The sequence below is a fragment of the Nothoprocta perdicaria genome, unplaced genomic scaffold (assembly GCF_003342845.1).
Source record: "Nothoprocta perdicaria isolate Ctin4 unplaced genomic scaffold, notPer1 scaffold_73, whole genome shotgun sequence".
In the NCBI taxonomy this organism is placed as follows: Eukaryota; Metazoa; Chordata; class Aves; order Tinamiformes; family Tinamidae; genus Nothoprocta; species Nothoprocta perdicaria.
The window spans coordinates 3,274,245-3,297,032 of NW_020456010.1; the positions used below are offsets into that span (position 1 = coordinate 3,274,245).

The following is a 22,788-nucleotide window of genomic DNA, read 5'->3' on the forward strand; positions in this document are numbered from 1 at the left end:
TTGGCTTTTGCTGCTGTGCTCCTCTGGTTGTGACAGCCAGAGCTCCCTGGGGCAACCTCAGTTGTGCCGTTTCTCTCTGTGAAGCCCTTGAATGATCAGGGAGGCTCTGCCTCTACCAGCTGCTCCTGAGGAGCCAGGCCGGGGCAGTCACTTCACCGCTTTGCTGCCTCTCCCTGCAACCAGGTGTGCTGATGCTCAGGCAGCCCGGAGCCTGCTGCTGTGGCAGGAGCTGGAGCAGCAGCGGCTGGCGTGGCAGCAGCAGGCAGACGAGACGCAGTGGCACCGAGCGGCCTGGCACATCCTCCTCACGTACCTGGCGCCTGGCGCTCCGTGCAGTGCTGGTGAGGCCCCGCGGCTGCATSCAGCACTGACCAAACCCTCCTCGCTCTTCCTGCAAGGGCTGCAGGGGGAATGAGGGAGGATTACGGCATGTTGGTATATGGCAAGTGGAAATCTTTAGCTACTGGGTATACTGGGTTGTGTGTGCTTATGTTAGTTAGTGTCCGTGGGACTGTCTTTTAAAATCATGTGGGGAAGGCAGTTTCTGACGTGCTCTGGAAGAGTGCTAGTCCCTGTGGACAGGAATAGCTTCCCTGCGCCCCTCCTGACCTTTCTGCCCGCAGAGAGCTGCCAGAGCCAGAGCCCAAGCTGCTTTCCCCTCCCGGCAGGGCTCGGCTCTGACTTGCTGCCCTATGTGCGGCACCTCCAGGAGGTGCTCAGCTCCCGGCGAGGCCAGCTGGGCCCTGTGCTCTTCGAGCCTGTGGCACAGCGGGCGTTTGCCACCCTCCGAGCGCCTTGGCTCCGCTACTGCTGCTATGAGATCACCACCTTCCTGGAGTAAGTGCTTAGGAATGGGGGGTGCGGCACCACGGGTCCCCAGGGCAGCAGGCCCCACACTGGGTGGCAGGGGCGCATTCAGATAGAGCTGGGATTTGCCCAGGGGTTGCTYGCAGAGCTCCTGCAGAGCCTGAGCTCTCGGCCCATCTGTACAGCGCTTGCAGCTGGGAAAGGCTTATTTTGGCAGGGCAAGGAACTCCCTTAGAACTGGCACTGGCTCTGTGCTGTCAGCTGGCCACAGCGCCCCGAGGGAAGGGATGATTTTGCTGGCTTTCAGTCAGCTCCTCTCTTTATATTGCACCAGGAAAGCAATTCTGATTGGCGGGCATGCTTGGGAGAAGGCTCTTGGTGACACACATGCTCCGCTTGCTCATGGACCTTTTCTTGCAGATGCTGTGTGCCCATCTCTCACTTTGAAGCCCAGGTTACCAGGAGCAAAGCTCCTAGAGCAAAGAAGGAGAAAAGGCACAAGTACGTACTTTCCCCTTTAGCCTTTAGTTAGTAGCTGTTTGGGATTCAGACTGGCAAGCCCTGCATTGCACATAACCTTAAAGGACCTCCAGGGTCCATCTGGACTCATAGAGTTGCTGCCAACTTGACAGCACCTGCTTACAGCAAAAAAAACCATCATCTCCTAATTCGGTTCCTGTTTTCCACTGGCRCTTCTGCGAGTGCACAGTCTTTACTGTTGGGACTTGTAAAAGTGTGGCCAGGGTACTGCTTGCTTTTTAGATTCTGGATGAATGAAAGAGAAGGCCGACCACTACTTTTGCCASAGAACTGTATTTAAAACTTGTGTCTTGTTGCCAATTCACCTGTCACTGAAAAACAGAGGGTTTCAGGCAAGAAATGAGGCAGCTACTGTGTCTGTRGCATGGGACATAAATGTGTTCTACTTCTGTAGCAGGAAAAGGGGAAGGTGAGATGCAACTCCCTGGGCTGGGATTTGGCCAGGAGAGAGCATGAAATGCTGTCTCCTAGAATCAGTAACAGACTGGCATGGCCAGGTCTTAAAAAACAGCATTTCTGTAAGTGCAGCAACCCATATTACCAACTTGGGGTCATATGAGTAAAGCAGATRTCTTTACAAAGCTACTGTTTGGTAGGCTGAGATACATTTTTTTTTCTTCAATTACACAGCAGTATTAGTGCTACTGATCTCATGAGATCAAATAAGATCATGTCTTAGTTATGATGTGACCTCATTGCTGATCCACTTAAATACTTTCAGGCTGAGAAAGAGCAAAGGAAATACTGAATTTCATCCCCAGGAAGAGCAGGAACATCAAAGAAGGAGAAAAAAAAAGGGCTGCAAACAGGAAAGTCCCCCCAGCACTGCCCTGACCAGGGGAGGAAAAGATGCAGTGCCATGGCAGCAGACTGCAGCTCTGCTCGCTAATAAAGCAGTTTTTAAGGTTTATAGGAAGGCAGTGGAAAAGATGCAGCTTTCTTGTGTGCAGAGAGCCCTGGGGTTGCTGCAGATGCTGCAGTCCTGCCTTACAGCCTTGGAAGAGGGAAAGCGACTCAGCTGCGCACAGGCACTCCTGGATCTTTGGAGGCAGCAAGGGATGGAGACAGGCAGTCTTCTGCTCCCTGTAGAGCTGAAGAAGATGCTGAAAGCAGAGATCACTCAGGGAGCGGTGAGCAACTCAAGCCTAGAAGAAATCCAAGCGGCCTTGTTTTCACACATTGCTCCAGCTTTTGAGCAATTCTGGGCTGAGGTGAGCAAGGGGTTGAGCAGGCATGGTGTGCAGCCCGCCCAGATCCAGGGAGACAGCTGGTCCAGCCTTGAGCCCCTTCTGCACACAGTGGCTTCCAAAGTGGCCTTCAAACACCTCAAGAAGAGGGAAGCTGCTGTGGCCCGGCCCAACTCAGATGACAAAGACACTCTCAGACACTCCCTTCAGGCTGCTGCCAAGGGCTGGCCAACCCCGGAGATGCTCCATTTCCTCAACCACCTGCAGATGCATGGACCTGCCATGCTGGAGGACGGCCTGCGGTTCCAGTTAGAGGTGCAGAAGTTCAAGAATGCGCACCATGGTGGTTCCAACAGGGCCTTCCTGCGAAGGAAGGTTCAGGTGATCCGGGACTGCTTCCTCCTGTCCCGCCTGGAGTCCAAGCTGCAGGTGTGCCTTGAGCAAGGGCAGTGGGGGTGATATGGCATGGGGCTTGCTGGACATACCTTTAATGGTCAAGCTAAGGGTAGAAGAGATGTACAGAAAAGGTCTTGCTTTGCTCTCTGAGGGCAGCAGTTAGTAGGACAGGGGAAGAGAACGGTTTCGCTCTCTTCTGCAGGCTGTCTCTGCAGAGACACTGCAGGCTGTGAACAGCAGCAAGCAGACTCCCCTGCTTGTTGACTTAGTCCAGGGTAGATTTTTGAGCTGTTGCATATCCACCTTTAGGAAATCCAAGGAGCTGCTAATGCAGCACTGGACGCCAGTTTGGCCTGGAGAAAGCTGGGTTGCTCAGGGCCAGCCTCATGCCCGTGGCATCTTGKGGTGGCAGTGACTCTCCCAGCCTGATCACATCTTTTGGCTGATTCTTCAGGTGGCCGTAGGTGCGAAGAAGCTGGAGAGGGCCGTGCGTGCAGTGGAGCGCTCTCTGCTCAGGGATGTGCCTTTGCCGCCTCCAGGGCTCTTTGATGAGCTGTGGGACTCGGTCCTCAGCAGCCTCCTGCCCTACTGGGCTGCTTTCCGGAAAGCCTGGCTCCAGAGGTCACCTRAGAGCGCCCACAGACCACCTGGTAGGAATGGCATACGGAGGCCCCTGCTCTGCTGCAGGAGCCCTATAACCCCTGCTAGGTGGCATGCATGTGGTGAAGGTGGTGGTGGGCCTATCTTCAGTTACAGCTGTCATGTAATCAATACTTTTGGCTCCTCAAATTGCCTGGAATTGTCTGCAGGATCCTTCAGCCTTTCCTGAATGCCTCTGCTTAGGGCAAGTGAGAGCAGGTAGGGGCCTTATTTCTCCCTGTAGGGCTGAGTCTGTCACTCCCAGGGTGGGAAGCACCTCCGAATGGCCCCCTTTCCCTGTGGGCCACATGAGGAGGAGAGAACCGCTGTGCTCACGAGGGACAAGGGGAAGCGAGCAGACGGGTCTGCATGAATGGGTGCATTGCCCACCCATTCAAGGCATCTCCTCCCGCAGTGCTGCGAGTCCAGGAGCTCCTGCAGCAGAGACRAGCCTCCTTCGAGAGGCCCCAAAGGCCTCTGCCGCTCGTTCAGTTGCCTCAGGTGAAGCAGCCCGTGGCCGTCCAGAGTAACACTGAGGGCTTGACTTACACCTTTTCCATCAGTAAAGGCATCGCTGTGAAGGTCAGTACATGGACCTTTTCACATTGAGGGGCTGGAAAGAAGTTTACAAGGGCGTCAGTGACTTTTAAGCTAAGAAACAGGCCAAAGGGGGTTAATTCTGTAAGGCTGCTTGCTGGCAAGCTCAGGATCTGCTTTTGGAGCATGATACAGGAGCAGCTCAACCCAACATTTGTCTCCTCCTCCTCACGCCTACTCTGCAATATTGAAAGGAGACATAATCTCAGTAGCAGCTATTAATATAGCAATATGAATGTACACAGAAGCACTTTGGGAAAAAAGCACTTTCTTAATAACATAGAGCATCCCTTCCCCTGCCTGCATCCAGTACCACTGACTAGAGTGAAACCCAACAGCCATTTAACACTGGGCACTAACAGTGCTTTTGAACAATGTCATGAAATGTTCCTCTCAGCCCTGTCTTGCTATTTGAGCCCCATCTTCAACAGCCCCACAGCCCTGTCACAAGATTCCCTAAGTGCTTATCTGAGTGTTCCCATTCTCTCCCCTTTGCACAGGTTCCCAGCAGAGATGTTACAAGCACCTCCGTGTCCAGAAATGGAAAGAGGTCGCTGACACGGCGGCTCCCGCCTCTTCCCACAGTGCCGGTGCTCTTGTGAAGAGGACAGCAAGTGCTCTGTATTCCAGCACTAAGGGCTCTTTAATGCTAGCAAGGGGAAAGGCAAGGAGATGGTGGATGCAGGAGCAGAGAAGCTCTGGAAAAGCACTGAGCTGCTCTACCACAAGGGAAGGAAACAGGCCGACAGGCAGTCTGTGATGAGCACCAACCTGCACTCCTAGAAATGATGAAATGGCCTGTGCTGCCTCTTGGCAGTATGGACCAACACCAAGACACCTCAATGCACAGTGCCCTTCACAATCAGCCCTGTTTTAACCTCCCTGGCTAGAAGGAGGTTTTACTGAACCACAGTCTGAGGCACCTATCTGCATCCTTGCTGCAGCTATAGAAGCTGTCGGTGGCAGATAATTGGGAGCACTGCTAGACTCTGCAGGCTCGCTCCATTCCTTGTGCTCTCATCCTTCTGTTAATATCAGACACAAGGGCAAGATCCTGCCTGCTTCAGAACCAACTTCCTGGTCACAGTCACTCCCTGCACAGTTTTGTGTGCATATGTTACAATTTACTGTATATACATATATACTTATATATGTATGTACATATATATAAATATATATGTATATTCACTATGATTTAGTTGCTTGCACACCCTAGCTGTTAAGTTAGGCCAGTACCTGAAAGGCCTGTCTGAACCTCACCTCACACCGGTGGCACCAGTACCACATCTCTCTGTAGCCAAGGGTGGAGCGTAGCGGGAACCCCTGCAGAAGATGGGCCGAGGAGTCAGTGACYGGCAGAGTACATGGGAGCAGCCCAGCGTGTCACACTACACAGCGACTGAATTCCCACCAGGGCCAGGCAGGCATATCCGACAACAATACGTAGCTGCTTCCTGGGCAGTAGGTTCTTCAAGGCTAGTAAGGGAATAAGCAGGGAATCTAATAGATTTAAGGGGCTCTAAGGAATAATGAATTGAGACCTGCCCACATGTCCAACCCACRTCTGACCTGTGCCTCCAGGCTCCTGCCAGCAAGTCCTCTGCAAGGGCTCTCCACGTCATTTGTGGTGTAAGTTCTTTATTAAACTTACCCTGTTTAATCCCTTATGAATCTTGAGTCTCTCTCTCTTTCCTAGTATCCAAGTCTCTCTTGCCAGCCTTTCAGTCACACAAGCATATGGTGAAAAAAACAAAGCTTTTTGGTCAGAGAGTAGTCCTGAGTTCTGTCACAGGATGGGACAGCTTAAACTGATTGATGGGGCTATGCTGAGAGAGCTCCTCTGCCAAAACAGAGCAAGAAAGAAAGATGCACCAAACAAAAACCATCAGGGAATCGACCACTCTCTATGCTTTAATAGCTTTGGGACAGCACTAGCCACCTCTCAATGTTCTCATGGATTATCTCAATGTTCTCATGGATTATCTCAATGTTCTCATGGATCCTCCTGGTGCTTCTCACACCATCAGTCCTACTGTTTCAGAAGAAGTAGGAACTGTTTCAGCAGCTGATGCTTTCCAAGGCTCAGTTCCAGTACGTGTTAAGAACAGGCAGGATCACTTAGTCAGTGGGACTGGGAAGGAGCAGGTAGTCTCCTAATACCTGCTGGACATAAGACAAGTGCCTCAATGCAGTGATGTAGCAACTTTCAGCAGGGGAGCTGCTAAACCTTCCCACTCACTGCAGTACAATGCATCTCTGCATCAAGTGTTCAGATAGCTGGCAACTTGTTGCACATATCCATCCTGCCACAGTCCATCGCATTTATTTCAAAGTTTACTCTGAGCAAACTCCATCGCAGCAGTCAGGGCTCTCTGCATGCCTCTGGCATTCCCACTGCCCTTAGCGACCACACCAGAACCTCCTGCCTTGCCTTCCATCTGGGTGCAGACAGCTGTGGCCCAGTCAGCAGCGGAGAATACAGGGAGGCAATTCTGTGGAGAAACACAGAGCAAAGTGATTTGGGCTGTGGTCACTCTGCAGCCCAAATGAAGAAGTGTAACTGCCTTCTCTTCTCACCCAACCTGGGTTTGGGCTGYATGAGGTAGCCAGGACTGGTAGGAAATTACATACTAATGCTGTGTCCTGCCACTGGACAAACCTGTCCCGGAGGATCCAGGGACACCAGTGCCCAGCAGAGACTTATCTGCTTCCCATGTGGTCATCTCGGGTCCTAACTCTACATGATTGCTYAGCAACGTTTGGAAGAACCACAGAGAAAACCTCAACTGGGACCATTCCAAGAAAGAGAAGCGGGCCTGGTCTCCCTTTGTAGGCAGGCTCCCCATGTCTCTGCCAGGGCTGTGCTCACCTTGGACACCTGACATGCACAGAGCACCTCACCAGAAGCCTGAGGGCTGAGCAGCAAGACTGATGTGCCAGGGGACTCATCACAGAGCTGGTTCACTACCTTCATTAGGATCTAGGAGAGGCATGGATAGGAAGAGTCAGTCAGATTCATGTGTGCAGCAGAAAACATGCCCAGCAGCTCCTTTTTACCACMCAGAGTACCTGAAGTACTGCTGGACCAAAAAGTTACTCACAGAGGCAGACTCAGCTGGGAGAGTATCAATGATGAGAGGTTGTTTGCAATGCTTTGCCAGCAGGCTGTGTGCCTTCTCTGTTGCCTAGAGGAAGAAACACAGCACTTAAGGGACTACTTGTGGCATATGGTGGGCTGGATGAGGATATATACACACGTGCAACATACATACACAGGAGAGGTCCTTGGCCTCTCTCCTGTGCCTATACATGGCCATATATCTCAAATAGGATTCTGAAGCAGGAGGTGTTGGCTTTCAGGAAATGCTAGTTGCTACTGAGATCACTAAATCACCAACAAGCATCCTCCAAAGATTTAAATATAATCATGCCAATTGGCAAGATGCAGAAATGTACTGGAAAGGCAGAGCGATATCCACAGAGTTGGGAGACAGTCTCTGCCCTGCAGACCTGTCTTATTGCATGACCTTGTAAAGACCATTTCTTTCAGGACTGTTCTTGATCGTCTCCATCTATAAACAGGGATGTRATGCTTAGCTGCCTGTCTGCCAAAAGTGCTGACAGGGCTCTTCATCTTCACAGCAGAGAGACAGGGGGATTCCGCAGGTTTTGAAAGGCCAATCGGTCATTCACTGCACTCAAAACAGCAGTCTGAATTAAGGCCAGTTAAATCAACCCTGCCCAGTGCCTGTATTACACTGTGTGTGATTACAGTTGATTTCCCCAGCTTTCCAATGGGACTGTAGTGACTGAGTTGCTGTGAAGTGTAACAGAGACACCAGGTTCCCTGGGGTAAAGCACACACTATTAGTAGAGTGCAGCTAGTGTGCTGCTGCCACAATACCTGCTGTATCTCCAGTTTCCTGATGGCAGTATTGGCTGTTCGTTGAAGCGCTTTCAGAGTGCTCTGTAGTTCTTTTCTTTGCCACTGGGGCATTGCAGTGTTAGCCACTACCTGAAAGACAATCTGCTGTATAAGGACACTAAACTGTACCTAGAAATAAGCTGCTAGTTCTCTGGGTGGTCTGACTGGAGCTTGACTTCTTCCCAGACCTTCCTCAGCCTGACATTATCCATCTAGCCAACTACTGTTGCATGTGGCATTCTCTTTTCAGCTCAGCATATAAAGATGGAGAAAAAAATGGGAACTTTTCTCAACTTTGTGAACCTTTCTGACCATTGCTTTCTCCCATGGGCCCTCTGGCAGAAGGACATCTGTAACAGATGTTAGGCTGAATGCAGGCTGGAAACTTTCTGGTCAATAGGACCCTGTCAGGTAGTAACTTTGTCTTGCTAATGACATGAACTTAATAGGGAAGACATGAACTTAATAGGGAAGAAGGGATTCAGTGGAAAGTGCCTATGTTGGGATCTTTCTACACAGGAATGCAATCCTTACTTGGGTCAACTGGCCCACTTCTTTGGAGAGGTTCTGCATGTGAGCAATAGAGATGCTGCCCTGCTTCATTCTTATGGAGACAGAGTCCACTTCCATAGCCAAGCACTGGCCTGCTTCCCGGGCCTGGAGAGAGTGAGAGACAGAGACCATTTCAAATGCAGCAGTAGAAAGAATGAGCAGGGCTGGAGGAAGTGGAGAGACTGTAGGGTCATAACCATTCAAACACTCACTATCCAACAGGAAAATACCTAGAAACAGAGGCTTTAAGAACGACTGTGCCCAAGAGAAGCCAGCATAAAAAGTTCATTTCTAGATTTGTAACGATTGCCACATGGTCACACCCCATGGGCCCATTTGCCTGGCAGTTACATGTACTCAGTATCCATCTCACACAAAATTACCAGTAATTCAATGAAAAAAAAAAAGGACCCATTTATTCATTAGAGCTCTATTTCAACAGCAAATGCATTCTTGAAACTAAAGAAAGATTGTTCTCCCCAGCAAAAATGCTACCATTAATAAAAAAGAAATGCATTATTTCCTCCTGGATAGCTCTTATGCTTAGGGGCATTTCCTTCCTGAGAGACCTTTCAGCCCATGATGGTCCTGGGAGACTTTATATCAAGAAAGCAGAGTGTGCAAAAGAAAAGTTGTGGAAAATGGAGAACACAGATGTGCAGGAGACAGCCAGCTGGGAGGCAACATATTTGCTGGGCTGGGCCAAAGCCCCCAGTGCCAGTGGGCAGGGGGTCACTCTCATTGCAGCCCCAAAGGAGGCAGGCAAGGCTGTGCATCCCTCAGTGCTTCCAGATATTCAAGGACAGAGTTTGCTTATTCTTTGTACAGATAGAGCCAGACCAGGATCATAGTTTAGCAGGAGAAAAAGAATACASGAAAAAGCAAAAGGGCTGTAAGAATGAGGCCACAACCTTGTCAGAATAAAGGACCAATCCAGCTGTGATAAGCAGAAGGCGAAGTCAAGGCACAATGGACTGTGTCTTTAAACACCTATCTGGGGTCTGCAATTTATAGCCCAGAGGCTTCCTGACATGTTGAATTTTCACCTTAGAATTGGGGGTCTGAAGGGAAGAATGAAGGGCAAGGAGCCTGGAGTCCAGGGCAGCAGTGACTGGACCTGARTAACAAGGTACATCTTATCAATGTGTAGAAACACATTAACAAATGCCTTAAGGAAGGGTAGCAAGAGGATGGGCCCAGGCTATTTTCGGTGGTGACCAACTACAGGACAGGAGGCAATGGCTGCAAACTGAAACACAGGAAGTTCTGCTTGAATTTGAGGAAAAATTTCTTGACTGTGAGGGTGATAYGATCCCTTCCCAGATACGATCCTGTGCCATGTCCCTGCTTAGGCAGGGGGCTGGATTAGATGATCTCCAAAGATTCATTCCAAACTTACTTATTTTGTCATAATTAAGCTAGGCCCAGGGGTAAAGGAGAAAGCTGGACGAGATGTTGCAAGCAGCACTCTAGCCAGGGGAAGGGGATACTAACTTGCCTCAGCAGAACCTGTGAAGTTTGGTGTAACCCTGATATGGGGGAAATTTCAGTCCTTTTTCTCACCTGTTTGGCTTGTCCCCCTGTCACTGCAATGACACGGCTAATCCCTTTAGCCAGCTGACGCTCGCTGATAATGGCCAGATCCTCCATAACTCCTGTTTGTAGCAGGTGCCTGCAACGTGGGCAGAGAAGAGGAAAGGAAACAAGCTTCTCTGTGAGAACACAAATTAGGAAATTTGCTTTCCTCTTAGATGCGTCCCAAGTTCAGCACCTCTTCCCCAATCCCAATTGCTTCAATTCTTTCCTGCCCCTAAAATACCGAGGGAACTCTGTCAGGCAAGAACCAGTAGAGCTTAACCTAGCTGAGAAGCTGTGCTGCCTGCCCAACAGGCCTCTGTCAGGAGCACAAACAGCTAAGTTGYGCTTTGCATCCTTTCCTTCCCACTGAGATGGACTGGGATTTCTCTCTCCTACTCAGCTGCCGCCGCTGCTGAAAGTTTTAAGTTGTAGCAAGTCCAGCTCACAGACTGGCCAACGCAATCTGCTCACAAGGTGGAAGACGTGACTGACAACTCTTGGTTGTCACTCTTATCTATCATTAAAAATGCAAAACACTACCGTGTCTCAGGTCCTTCACCACCACAAGTAAAGACTGCAGACAGCTTCACTAAAATTGATCATCTCCACTCCCATGCAGTTCCTTGTTCCACTACTCCCACAAGAAAACTGCGCTCATGATTAGCAACTTGCTCATTTCCAGCTACATCTGTTCGGAGGCCAATTTGTTCCTGTTTTTCTCCTTGTGCCAGCACTGTCTCAAGAYTGATTCACTCTTCTACTCTCATTAATACTAAAAGAAGAGCTAAGATYATTAATTAAAATAATCAGTTAAACTTGCTTCAAGTTCTTGTATCAACTGTTCCACAGTCTCCTGCTGGGTTCCCAGCCTTCCTGAAGTTGCAGAATAAAGACCCTGTAACTCCACTTGGTGACAACGAACATGTCCCTTTCCCACTCTGCTGTGGTCCCCCAGCTCCAGGTAGGTGTGAGGTGTGCTCCTTCCCCTGCATACCCCTCTCAAGGTCAAGACATTCCTTCCTTGCAACAGATCCCTAGTAAGTAACTAGTAGCACAATGAAACTTTCAAAATTTTGCTAAGCTGCATCTCGGATTGATTGCACACATAATCCTTTAGACATAAACTGTTGACCAAGTCTAGGACTAAGACTGGATCCAGCCACACTCAGACGCCTCCAAGGAGTTCAGAAAGCAAAGGGTCCATTCTGAACCTCATGACTCAAGGAAAAGTCTCCTGGAGGTTTTTGTCCAACCCTTCTCTCCATTAATTAAATAATTGAGTGTGCCTTGTCATCAAATTTTGTTAAATCACTTATTTACTAYTGATCACTTTTAAACCACTGCTTATCTCAATAAAACATTGCTGCTTCTCTCTTACGAATGAGATTTATCACTCTCCTGTGACAGTAGGTTTCAGACAATGAAGCAAGGAACAATGCTTTGCATTTCTCTCCTGCTTTTTAATTCTGGAGCCTCTCAACCATCCTATGCTATCACCACTACATCTTTCAGGGAAGGAAACCAAGTGGCACAGAAACAGGCACCTGAGGTCTCTGCCTCAGCCATCAGTGCTCAATCTTCTTCCTCAGCTCACAAACAGGTCTTGTAGGACATAAAGAAATTCTCATATAAGCCTGGGCTTAGATCAAGGTGGGAGGCAACTCTGGAGAATCACAAGGACACCCTCACCCACAGATGTGCCTTCTGACTATAAGCAGAGAGAGTCACTCACGTCCCACAGCAGAGCTCCACAGAGGTGTGCAGCGCAGCCTCAGAGTTGCGCGTCAGCACAGTTTCCACAGGAACACCCAAGGACACTATCCTTACTGGATCTGGATACTCCTGACAGAGAAGACAGGGATCAGCAGGAAACAACATAGTTCTTCAGAAGCACTTAAGGACTAACCCARTGGTTTCAGGTCCCTGCCTCACTCTGCCCCTCTCTTTGGCCCTCCTCAAGAGACAGCAGCACCACCACTCCTCCTCCCACAAGCAACCACTGAGGGGAGCAAGAAGCAACCGGGTGACACTACCAGCTCCTGATCCTGAGAAATGAGCAGAAATCCTGTGTACCATTAGCACTCACACGTTACAACAGTGCTCCTGAAAAATCTCATCTCCCCCTTGAGCTTTAGCAGTCAATTCCCTTGCAGAATGCTGTTGCTTCAGCACCTCATAGGATGTAACTGATTCCCGCTGAGGGTGAAGGCTCAGAGAGACATGTGCTGCCCTCCTGTCTTACCTCATCCACACTGCGAAGTCCCTGAACTCTTTTTGCCAGCGTGAGAGGGACCTCAGCCAYGTGCACAACCTCATTTCGTTTGATCACCTCCTGGGCCATCCRCTCCACTTGCTGCAGCTGCTCAATGGTCACGGGGCCCTGGGGAAGGAAAGGGGCTGCCTTCAGGGGAAGTCTCCGCAGAGGCCCACAACCAAGAAGGGAGAATTAGGGCTATGCCCCCCAGGCAACTCTTCCTGGACAACCCACTTACCCTTCATGTCTCATCTTCCCTACCTGTAGAAAGAAACCGTGAGCTGCATAGCTCTCCCACTCCCCGCTGTAGTAAGAATTATTAACTCAAGAGTATCAACCAAATTCCCCAGGACAGAGGTTGCCAGAAGTGACAGGTTAGCAGGGTCAGTACCCAGTCTGCCCTGACAGCTTGCAATGCCCAGGCCAGCCCATCTGGATGACCAGCACAAACATCAGACACATCCCAGCATGTGCCATATTCAAACTCCGAGTCTCCTGGAGACCTCCTTTGCACTACCCAGGTCAGCTCCACATTCACTACCTCTGCTATGTCCCCTCCTCTCTATCCTCTGTCTTTCCCCACAGTAGGCCCTCCTTAACGGCTAGGTCAGTACAAAGCTGAACCCATCACCTCTAGAGGACCAGGCTTCATTTCTCATACAAAAATTGACTTGTCTCAGAAGGAGCAACTACAACAACTGAAGAAAAATCCCTGACAGAATGGCCAGTCCCAGGATGCTGGTTCTGCCAAGGCCCACCAGAAGCCCATGGTCACCTTGGTATTGAAGTCGAAGCGCAGTCGCTCTGCTGTCACATGGGACCCTTGTTGTTTTGTGTGGCCTCCCAGCACATGGCGGAGAGCAAAATTCAGCAGATGAGCAGCAGTGTGGTTGGTCATACAGGCCAGTCGCTGGGCCTGGAGGCACAGACAGGTTGGCAGTGAGTGCTGGAAAGTCTCCACAGCTATGGGAAAGCAGAGGATGGGTTGGAGATGGAAGGGAAAGGTTGCATGTCAGAGGATGGGAGGAGACAAGGAAGAACAGGCAGCATAGCTAGTAGGCAGATCTGCCCTGTGACACAAGTTCATCTAGCTTCTTTCTCTATGGGAACAGCTCTGTAAAAGAGCAAAGAACAGGACAGATACCTTACAACAGATTCAAGACTCCCAGATTACATACATACATACAAGGACACTTATGAGCTCTCCCTCCCACCTCACATATCAGTGAAGAGCAGTCTCAGGAGCACAGAGGACATAGCACTGCTGTGTCYAGGTTACACAGGACACCATAAGACTCTCAAAGCAAGGCTGGAAAATGGTTAAGAGCAAWTGAGCCATCACCTCATCCACAAAGAGCTGCACTTGGTCCCCAGCACGCAGTGTTTCCACAGCAGTGACCTCATGGATCACGTAACCACCACAGAGATGAACCGACTCTACGGGAAACAGCATGTCCTGGACAAAGAGACACAGAAGGGCAAGTCAGGACACAGGAAGCATCCAAAGGGCAGTACCAGAGCCTGCATTACCGCACTGGGAAACACAAGCCCCAGTGGTCCCAAGGAGACAGGGATGAGGTTGGAAAAGCAAGGATAAGCTTCTTGTCAATGCAGCAGAGTGCTTCAGCCATTCCCAGTGCCTGCCACTTTTATACCTTTATACTTTTATACTAGGTCTCACTTTGGACATCTCTTGTTCTCCAGGACTTGCCAGAAACAAATTATTTATCTGGCAGACTGTCTGATCACTRCATAATCACCCTGGCTGGAAAGAGGGAATATATTGAAAGGAGGACCTAGAAGACTGTTTCAAGTTTTCTCCAGTGAGAAGAAATTGAGAAGGACTGAAAGAGACAAGCAGAGCAGCAGCAGATCCACCTCAGAGAAGGTGTCGCTGCTTTCGCTTGTCCCCCCCAATCCTGAGGCAAAGAGGAAGGAATTCCCAGGACACCACAGCTTGAACATTAACACTGTAAAATAATCCATCATTTGGGAAAGCTTGCCTGGCCCCAGAAACCACGACTACCTTGGATTTAGTCATCAAAGGCCTCACCTGCTGTCCCAAGCGCACCAGGTAGCCCCGGTCTGAGGCTTGCCCTCCCTGCTCTGCATAGAAGTTGGTCCGATCCAGGATGACACCACAGTGTTGCCCTGCCCCAACCTCCTTCTGGAGGGACTGATTTCTGTAGAGCATCAGGACAGTGGCCTGGCATGGGCTGAACTCTGCCAAGGGCAAGAAGATATCAGCAATTAGCATGTGCATCTCGTTAGCTCACAACAAGAGGAGAGGAAACACTTCTGTGTGCCAACCCTGGCACTATCCAAAGATTTGCCTTGGTAGGATAGGCCCATCCAYTAGTAGAAAGGACAAAGGATTTCCTATTTGGAATGAAGTCTCAAAATAGTACAGTAATCTGCTGCTCACACAGGGACAGACCTGCTGGGTAGTGGTTAACCTGCCTGCCAAAGCAGGGACACCCAATCTGGCTGGACATGAGTCCACTTGAGAAAGACGCAGCACAGACACATCTGCATGGTGCTACACTGCAAGYCCGGCCACCTGGAATCTCTCTATGAGGAAAGACTGGCTTGGTGCACAGGGAAGACAAGCGACTTTCCTTGACTTAGCAACGTTTTGACATASCCTCCTGTAGTGCCCTTGCAGACAAATTAGGGAAACATGAACTGGGCAGCTGGATCGCTCCTAAAGCGTCTGAATAATCTGTCTGAAAGACTGGAAGTGCTCAAAGGCTGGAAGTTCAACTGATATTCAGTTACCAACAGTGATACTACTGTTCAGCCTGAAGAAGAGAAAGCAAAGGGAAGATCTTAATGATGTTACTTGGAGAATATAGAGACCCAGGCTCTCTCAGAGATGCACAGCAAAAGGATGATGGGCAATAAAGCCAAATTCCCACACAGGAAATTATGCTTGGACACAATGAAAAAAAAATTTCAAGATAAGAGTGATAATGAGCTGGAATRGGCCCCAGAGAGGCCGTGGGATCTCCATCCTTGGAAAAACATAAAACTTAAATGGCCAAAGCCCCGAGCAACCTGATCTAACTGGGATGCTGATGATCATTCGAGCAGGAGATCTTACACTGTATAAGAGATAAATCTCCAGATTTATCTCTTATATCCTCTTATCCCCTTCCAACATGAATCATTCTATGATTCGATGACTGAGCAGGTGAAASAGTGCTAGCTTGCAGATTTCAGCCAATGTCTCTGCTGGACATTTTTTTCATTATGCTCTTGCTGTAATAAGTTTGAGCTACCTTGCTTTCTGCCTAATGTGAGTTGCCACCAGCACACTGAGTAAGGGAGAGCTGGCAGTACACAGCTACCTCTAACTGCTTGTGACAGCCACACCACCTCTTACTCTCCCTGGTTTAGCTTTATACTTTCCCTGGAGCATCACTAGCCCATTATCCTAAATGATTAAAAAAAAATAAAAAAAGAGAGAGAAAAACTGCACTGGCATCTACTGGCCTGCCTGAGAAACAGCAAGTGCGAGGCCTCAGACAAACCCTCACCAGCCTCTTCGCTCTCCCTCGCATTCCCACTGCTGACTGCCAGGCCAGGCTGGGTGCTCATCCTCAGCACTGTTCAGCATGGCCCAGTGACGCCAACCCAGAGCTCAGGACCTCAGCACCAGCCTCGTCCTTGCCAGGGCACAGCACCAGCAGCAAGGTCGGTGTCTCCCGGGAGGTCTCTCTTACCGTACTGCCCGCGCGGCCCAAGCGCGTACGCGTATTTCGGCGAGTCGTCGGTCACGGGCACCTGGGTGCTCTGCAGCTGTGCCAGGGAGTGCACATCGAGGTGTGAAACTGCACCCTCTGGCTGTCCTGCCTGCGGGTCACGGGCCTTCCGCTACGGCACAGCAAGGCACAGTTAAGGTGAAAGTCATCGTGGGGGTACCCAATCCAATATCTGGAGCCTTAAGGCTAAAAACTCCTTCCAGCTTCCAGGATAAGGCTCATTTTTATCTGTGCTGCTGTTAAACCAACCCCATTCCCTCCAGTCCACAAACACTCAGTGCTGCCCTGTGCTAGCCTTGAGGTGTGCCATAAGCAACTGATAACACAGCCATCGTTCCCTGCAGAGCCTCCTGTATCGCTCTGAGACTTCCAGGACAGCAAGGCCTTGATCTCATCACTCAACAGGCTCTGCCAGTGTACAGCACTGTGAGTCTCCCAGCACCACAGAGACTACAGGGAGTACATTAACTCTGCACAAACCACTTGCTGCTTTGGCTGTCTAGGCTGCCCATGCTTTGAGTGAGGAGTGAGACCAGACCAGATAACCATAAGAGGCTCTTCCCAACTGATACTGTTCTGTGATAATCCCCACTTCAGCAACAGCAAAAMCTGTAATATATTTCTCAGGAAGTGGAGGAGCCACCCAAACAAAAATGGAAAGCAATGTGCTCCAACTGCTTGGAATCAGACCCACTGCAGGGAAAGGGCGCYCTGGCCCTGGGGAGCATCTGAAATGCCCCAGAAGTAAGAAGAATTCTGCATTCTTGCCCGCAGCACAGAGGGCAGACTCCAAATCACTCCGATGAGCAGTTTCCTTCTTACCTTGGCATCTTCCAGAGCAAGTTCATCAAAACCAGCTGAATCCAAACGGATCCCCTTTTCTTCAAGCATCAAGTCAATCAAATCCAGAGGGAATCCCAAATTCCCATAGAGAGACCAGGCTACTTCAGCTGCAAGATGGAAAAGAGCACATCAACTCTGTGTGGTTATTGAAAGCAAAGGCATTTCTACAGTTATTCAGATGGGACCAATTTTGTGTATGCCCTGGTACCTGGCTTTACCCGCGCTGTGCACAATTACATTGGTAACGAGGAAGGAAAGAGGAGCCAGGCAGCCTCCCTCACACACAATGGAGTGCACCACACTCAGTGGTGTCCCACAGCCCCATCCCTGTCAAAATCCAGTGCAGCACAGCTGGATAAGCATTTGCTCTGGCTGGATTTAAGGCTACTTCTTTCAGCTCCATACTTGTAAAGAGACAGTTTATCAGTAAATAAAGCAGTGACGGATGTTTCTAGGTTTTTGGTGCCTAGTTGCTTGTGAAAACAAAGTACTTGGAAATAATGACAATCAGGAGACTGGAGCAATGTTTGCTTTTAAATTTGGCATTGGAATGTTTACTAGTGAAGCATCACTGAAAACACGTGTGGGAGGCAGGCAGGCACCCACCAGGGTTTTATCTGTGATGCCAGTAAGAGCCTGAATCAAACCATCTTCAAGTACAGCCACGCAGAAGGAGGAGACACACCTGGGAAATCCGTGGAGGGCTCCATGCGCTGCACTGTCCGCTCGATGATGCGCCTCCCACGCTCGAGGGAGGACAGAAAAGCAGCCTCGTTCTCGTTGATGATATCCGCAATCTCCACAAGGAACAGAAGAAGGGTTAGCCTTAATGCCACAGAGAGCTCCTCAGCACAGCCCCAACAGCACCAGCTACCTGCCAAGCTGAGCTCAAACCAGCTAAGTGAGTGTCTAACAGGTGCTCTGTGTGTCTGTGTCTAACCAGCCCTTTGGTTCTCTGGGGATCCACATGCTTCTCATGCAGTATAAGGCAGCACTAGACTCATTGTATCCTCTGTCACCCCATCACTCTTCCTGTTAAGGCAATAGTGACCACCTGCTTGGGGGAGGATGGATGTTTGAGTAAGGTGCCCTATCAGAATTTACTTCCTTTAACCTAATTAAAATGGTAAGACTAGACCTGCCAGAGAAATTGCTCATCACAGTTGCTGTCAATAGAAGCAAGCATGGAGCAGCCTATAAATTACTCTGACTAGTCCTAAACCTCCAATCCACTCGGGACAAAGGAAAGCCATGCTAGGATAAGCTGCACTTCCATTCATCGAAAAAGCTGTCCTAGTTTTGTCTGAACAAAAGCTCCTACACCAGGATGAGAAGCCCCTGCAAGGATTTCATACAGCTCCCACATGGGGAGGTCTGTCCCAGGTACCTTTCAGTCCCAGGCAGAGCTTGATATACACACGTGCCCAGCACATCTCAGCCCACCCATGAGAACCCAGCACTGCAGTCCCTCCAACTAAGTCCCAATGAGGGGCCCAATTCCACCTCCAAAAGCAGTGTCTAAAGAAGACAGTAAGAGTGGGGGTTCTCTCCACACTGCTCACCTGGTCCATGTTCTTCTTCAGCTCTGGGTAGGCATCTCCCTGTGGAGTTAGCCTCATAGTTAGTGATAACAAGATCCACAGCAGCTTCCTCAGGGGATCTCACTGCATGCCACACACGTTAGAGAGGTTTCTCAGGCAAGTGAGAATGCACTCTGAGCATCACTACACAGCTCCAGGGACAGAATTACAGGGGGAAAGAATCACATGTGGAATTACAGCTGCTGTGTCCTTGTGAGCCTCCCTGCTAGYCCCCCTCCAACATCTTTGTAGTAACCACATCAATTTACACAGGGCAAGGAAGCAGTTTCTTTTTGGAGGCTGTTAGTAATCCCAGGGAACAATTTCAGGTAGCTTTAATGAAATCCGACTGTGTGGAAACCACTACCTTTAGGGAAGCAACAACACACACATTTACACACACGCTTGTGCTGAGTGTGTGTCATATCAGGCCCCCTTCCTCCAAATACAAGTGATTCAGATGCGAGCGAGATTTTTACTGTGGGAACACACATTCACACTCTCCTAGAACTCCTTCCCATCCAAGTTTGCCCCGTGACAGTGCACAGGAAAGGCACACGAGCTTGCATACGTCCTCTGCAATACCCTTCCTCCCCAAGGCAGCAGTTGTTACTCACCAGTACATCCACTACAGCAGGCACGAGGGAGGCCAGGAGCCCGGGAGGGGCACGAAGGACTTCAGAGCAAAAGCGGACAGCCCTGCGCAGGATCCGCCGCAGCACCAGCCTGAAAGCAGGGCAGGATTCCCCAGAGAGCCATGCGAGCACCCGAGCCCCACTCCCACATCCAGTACAGCCCACATGCAGCTCCTCTCAGGCCTCATCTATCCCTACAGGCCAGCTTCACATTCTAGGCTTCACATCCATTTGGGGATGATCATGCTGATCCTGAATGTCCAGGCGCTCTCCTTCCCGTCTCTACACAGCTCGCCYACTCCCTGTCCTTGACCCCTCCTGTCACACTCCCTTTCCTTTGTGGCCCGGACTCGAGGCTCCCGGCGCCACTCCCGCGCGTCCTTACTCTGCTCCGGAGAGGCCGGGGTAGATGCCGTCGGCGATGCACACGCACAGGGTGCGCGCGTGGTCGGCCACCACGCGGTACGCCATGTCCACGCCGCCCGCGTCTGCCTTCCCCACCCGGCCCCGGTATCCGGGCGCCCCGCAGCCCTGGAAGGGAAGACACGGACACGTCAGCCGTGGTGACCGCTGCRGAAGAGAGCGGTGCAAGACAGGCAGCTACGTGCGGTACTTGGCACTTGTCTCTACTGCCTCTGAACCTACACGGTTAGATGTGACCGAAACATTTTTTGAGACTGAGACTGGTGTGCCTAAGAGAAGTCAATGAAAGCCCCAGCCCTGGGCTATTTAACAGCCCTGGGAGAAACAGTTACCCTATTGGATTCCCAATCCTGAATCTGCCCCCACTTCTCTAGAATGCTGCTGTGGGCCTGGCTGGACATGCTTGTTGTCTTAAAATTCTGTACAGTAATGTGTGTAGAGAAGGCTGGATTATGGTACCAGTCAAGCAGCCTGAACTCATGGGGCTTTGGTTTAGCTGTGACTCTGAGCAGGAGCACTGTCACCTTGTGAATGGCATCCAGGATGGGAGTGAAGAGATCTGTGTCATAGTTGGAGCGCTTGTTCTGCAGAACTGCCACCAGCCTTTCCAAGCCCATTCCTGTATCCACATGGTGCTGGGGCAAGGGAAGTAAATTCCCTTCCACCTCTCTGTTAGCATGTCAGGGAAAAAAATAAAAGGCAAACAAGAAGCAGAGGTCAGTCCAGGACCAAAGAACAGGAGTGGGTGAGTGATAGAGGATGGGAGAGTGACAGGGGGTGGAAATAATGCTGGGGGCAGGTGACCCAAGAGAAAGAATCTCAGTGACAGGAATAACAGTAGCCTGGGGTGGCACTGCTAGGTAGCCAGGCCCTGACCATCAGACAGTCAGGAAATACTGCAATGTATGGAAAAAGACTTGCTCTGAACAAGGGCCTCAGTCCTTCTCTTCCTCCTAGAGGTTTTTCTGTGCTGCTGCAGATGTTGCAGACCCAAGGGCACATTTGGGATGCCACAGGGAAGGAAAAGAAGCAGCTGAGATTGAAGGAGGACAGGAGAAACATGGCAAAGGGGGCCTATGGGCCACAGGGAACACATCTCTGCTGCTTCCCCTTTCACCTGTACTGCCACYTCCTGGAACAGTGAGATTTTGGAGAAAACGAGGTTTGATGTCAGAAGAGGGAATGGCTCTGGGGCTTGGACGGGGTGCCCCGTACCTGTTATACTGCATGAAGACCAGGTTCCAGATCTCTACTACATCGGGGCTGCYCTGGTTCACCAGCGCGGCTGCGTTCCTGCCACCACCCACGTGATCATAGTGGATCTCGGTGCAGGGACCACAGGGACCTGTGTCCCCCATCTCCCAGAAGTTGTCCTTCATTGGGAAAGGAAGCACACGGCTGGCAGGCACCCTGGAAAGGCAAACAACAGGGATGGCAGGATTGGGCCATGCACACAAAATACATTACCCTAGATTACAGAGAAAGTTGGAGACAGGATCCTTTCCAACACATCAGGATTTATTGGCTTTTGTTCCCAAGGAGCCCKTTAGCAGGGCTAAGCTGAACAAACCAGGCAGACCCTGCTCACTGCTCAGCATGGCTGGCAAGCTCAGTCCAGCTCCTGCTGGTGGATGACCCACTCTCTGCTGGGTACATGGAGCCAATTTCCTCCCTGGAGGTTATTCCAGCAGACCTGGACACCCAGCATGGCACAGAACTAATGGCTTTTGGCCTGAAGTTCACATACAGCCTAGAACAAGCTCCCAAAGTACATCCATGCTTTCTGCAGGGGCACAAGGACACAAAGAAAAGGAGGACAGTGGGAGAAGCATCACTGCACACGGAACAGAGGTCAGCATCTCGCTTCACCCAGGTGAGGCAGCTCTGGGCACAGAGGCCCTTGGGCTGACGGCATCTCAACAACAGCTTAAAGACAAGGAGCACCAGAGTCTCAGAGTCCAGCTGACTTGCAGCCCAAACAAAGAAGGCACCAAAGGAGTTTAAACATCAGTTTTTGGTGTCTATACCTGACCTGAAGAGCGACCGAAGCGTCGCTACCTACTGCTCTAGCGCGACTTACCCCAGGCGGAGCCATATGTCCCTGCACTCCTCATCGGCGCTCAGCCCCAGCGAGGGGTCTCCGCCAAAGTAAGTGACGTACAGACGGTCCCTGGGGATCTCGTAGACCTCTGTCAAGAGCTCCCAGGCCATGCTGCATGCTTCCTCCTGAGCAGACAGGGAGCAAGGAGGAAGCACCGCAACCCAGGGCAGGAAAGGAGGCACAAAGGTTCTTTACAATCGACTCAAACACCAGAGAACCCAGTTTTGGTTTTTCTGTCCCTTTGCAATTTTAAGGCATATGCCAGAGAGTATGAAGGGGGTCAGGCCCATCAGACAGTTGTTCCAACAGCTGTGGAAACCTGTGACCTTCCTAAATCCTTGGGAAACCTTCAGACCCACAGCATGGGCTACACCCACCCCTTTACTCACAGAACTTGTGAAACGGTCCTCCCYGTTCCCTCTCATCCCTGTGAGATGGTCAATGCTGGTGCTTACACAGGGAGCTCAGTCTCTGTGTGAGCGGCAGCTTTGGAAAGTTTGAGCACTTTGCGGGAAATAAGCCCTCCGCAGGGCACATTTAGTGGTTCAGCACAGCAAGTCACTGCCTCTGCTTCCCACAAGGAATTCGGGGCTCCCCACAGCCTGGCRCAGACACCCCCGCAGGGGCAACAGCCCAGGGACGGTGCCGAAAGGAGAAGCCTGGAGACGGCTCCTGCCGCCTCACCTTGAAGTAGTCTCCGAAGGACCAGTTTCCCAGCATCTCGAAGAAGGTGTGATGGGAGGTGTCGCGGCCCACGTCCTCCAGGTCGTTGTGCTTCCCGCCGGCCCGCACGCACTTCTGGCAGTTGACGACGCGCCGCTGCCGCGCCAGCTCGCTCCGCGGGTGCGCCGTGCCCAGGAAGACGGGCTTGAACTGCAAGGCAAGGCACGGAGAGGGCCCGCGCGGCGCTCGGGGGCGGCTCGCGGCGCGGGGGCGGCTCGCGGCGCGCGGGGGCGGCTCGCACCTG

General features: G+C 50.8%; 1 protein-coding gene across 1 annotated transcript; it reads right to left on the reverse strand.

Annotated features, from left to right (window-relative positions):
- Positions 1–6,051: 6,051 nt before the first annotated feature.
- On the reverse strand, positions 6,052–22,691 carry AARS2 (alanyl-tRNA synthetase 2, mitochondrial). Its single transcript, XM_026051199.1, has 21 exons — positions 22,506–22,691; positions 21,801–21,946; positions 20,936–21,130; positions 20,245–20,389; positions 19,683–19,828; positions 19,280–19,388; positions 18,645–18,683; positions 17,768–17,879; positions 17,062–17,189; positions 16,201–16,351; positions 14,529–14,698; positions 13,818–13,931; positions 13,251–13,391; positions 12,464–12,601; positions 11,954–12,063; positions 10,207–10,315; positions 8,626–8,748; positions 8,071–8,181; positions 7,268–7,351; positions 7,036–7,146; positions 6,052–6,658 (listed from the first exon to the last, which is right to left on the reverse strand). The coding sequence occupies exons 1-21, from the start codon at positions 22,539–22,541 to the stop codon at positions 6,494–6,496; spliced, it is 2,583 nt and encodes an 860-aa protein (XP_025906984.1). The 5' UTR covers positions 22,542–22,691; the 3' UTR covers positions 6,052–6,493.
- Between the last annotated feature and the right edge of the window lie 97 nt (positions 22,692–22,788).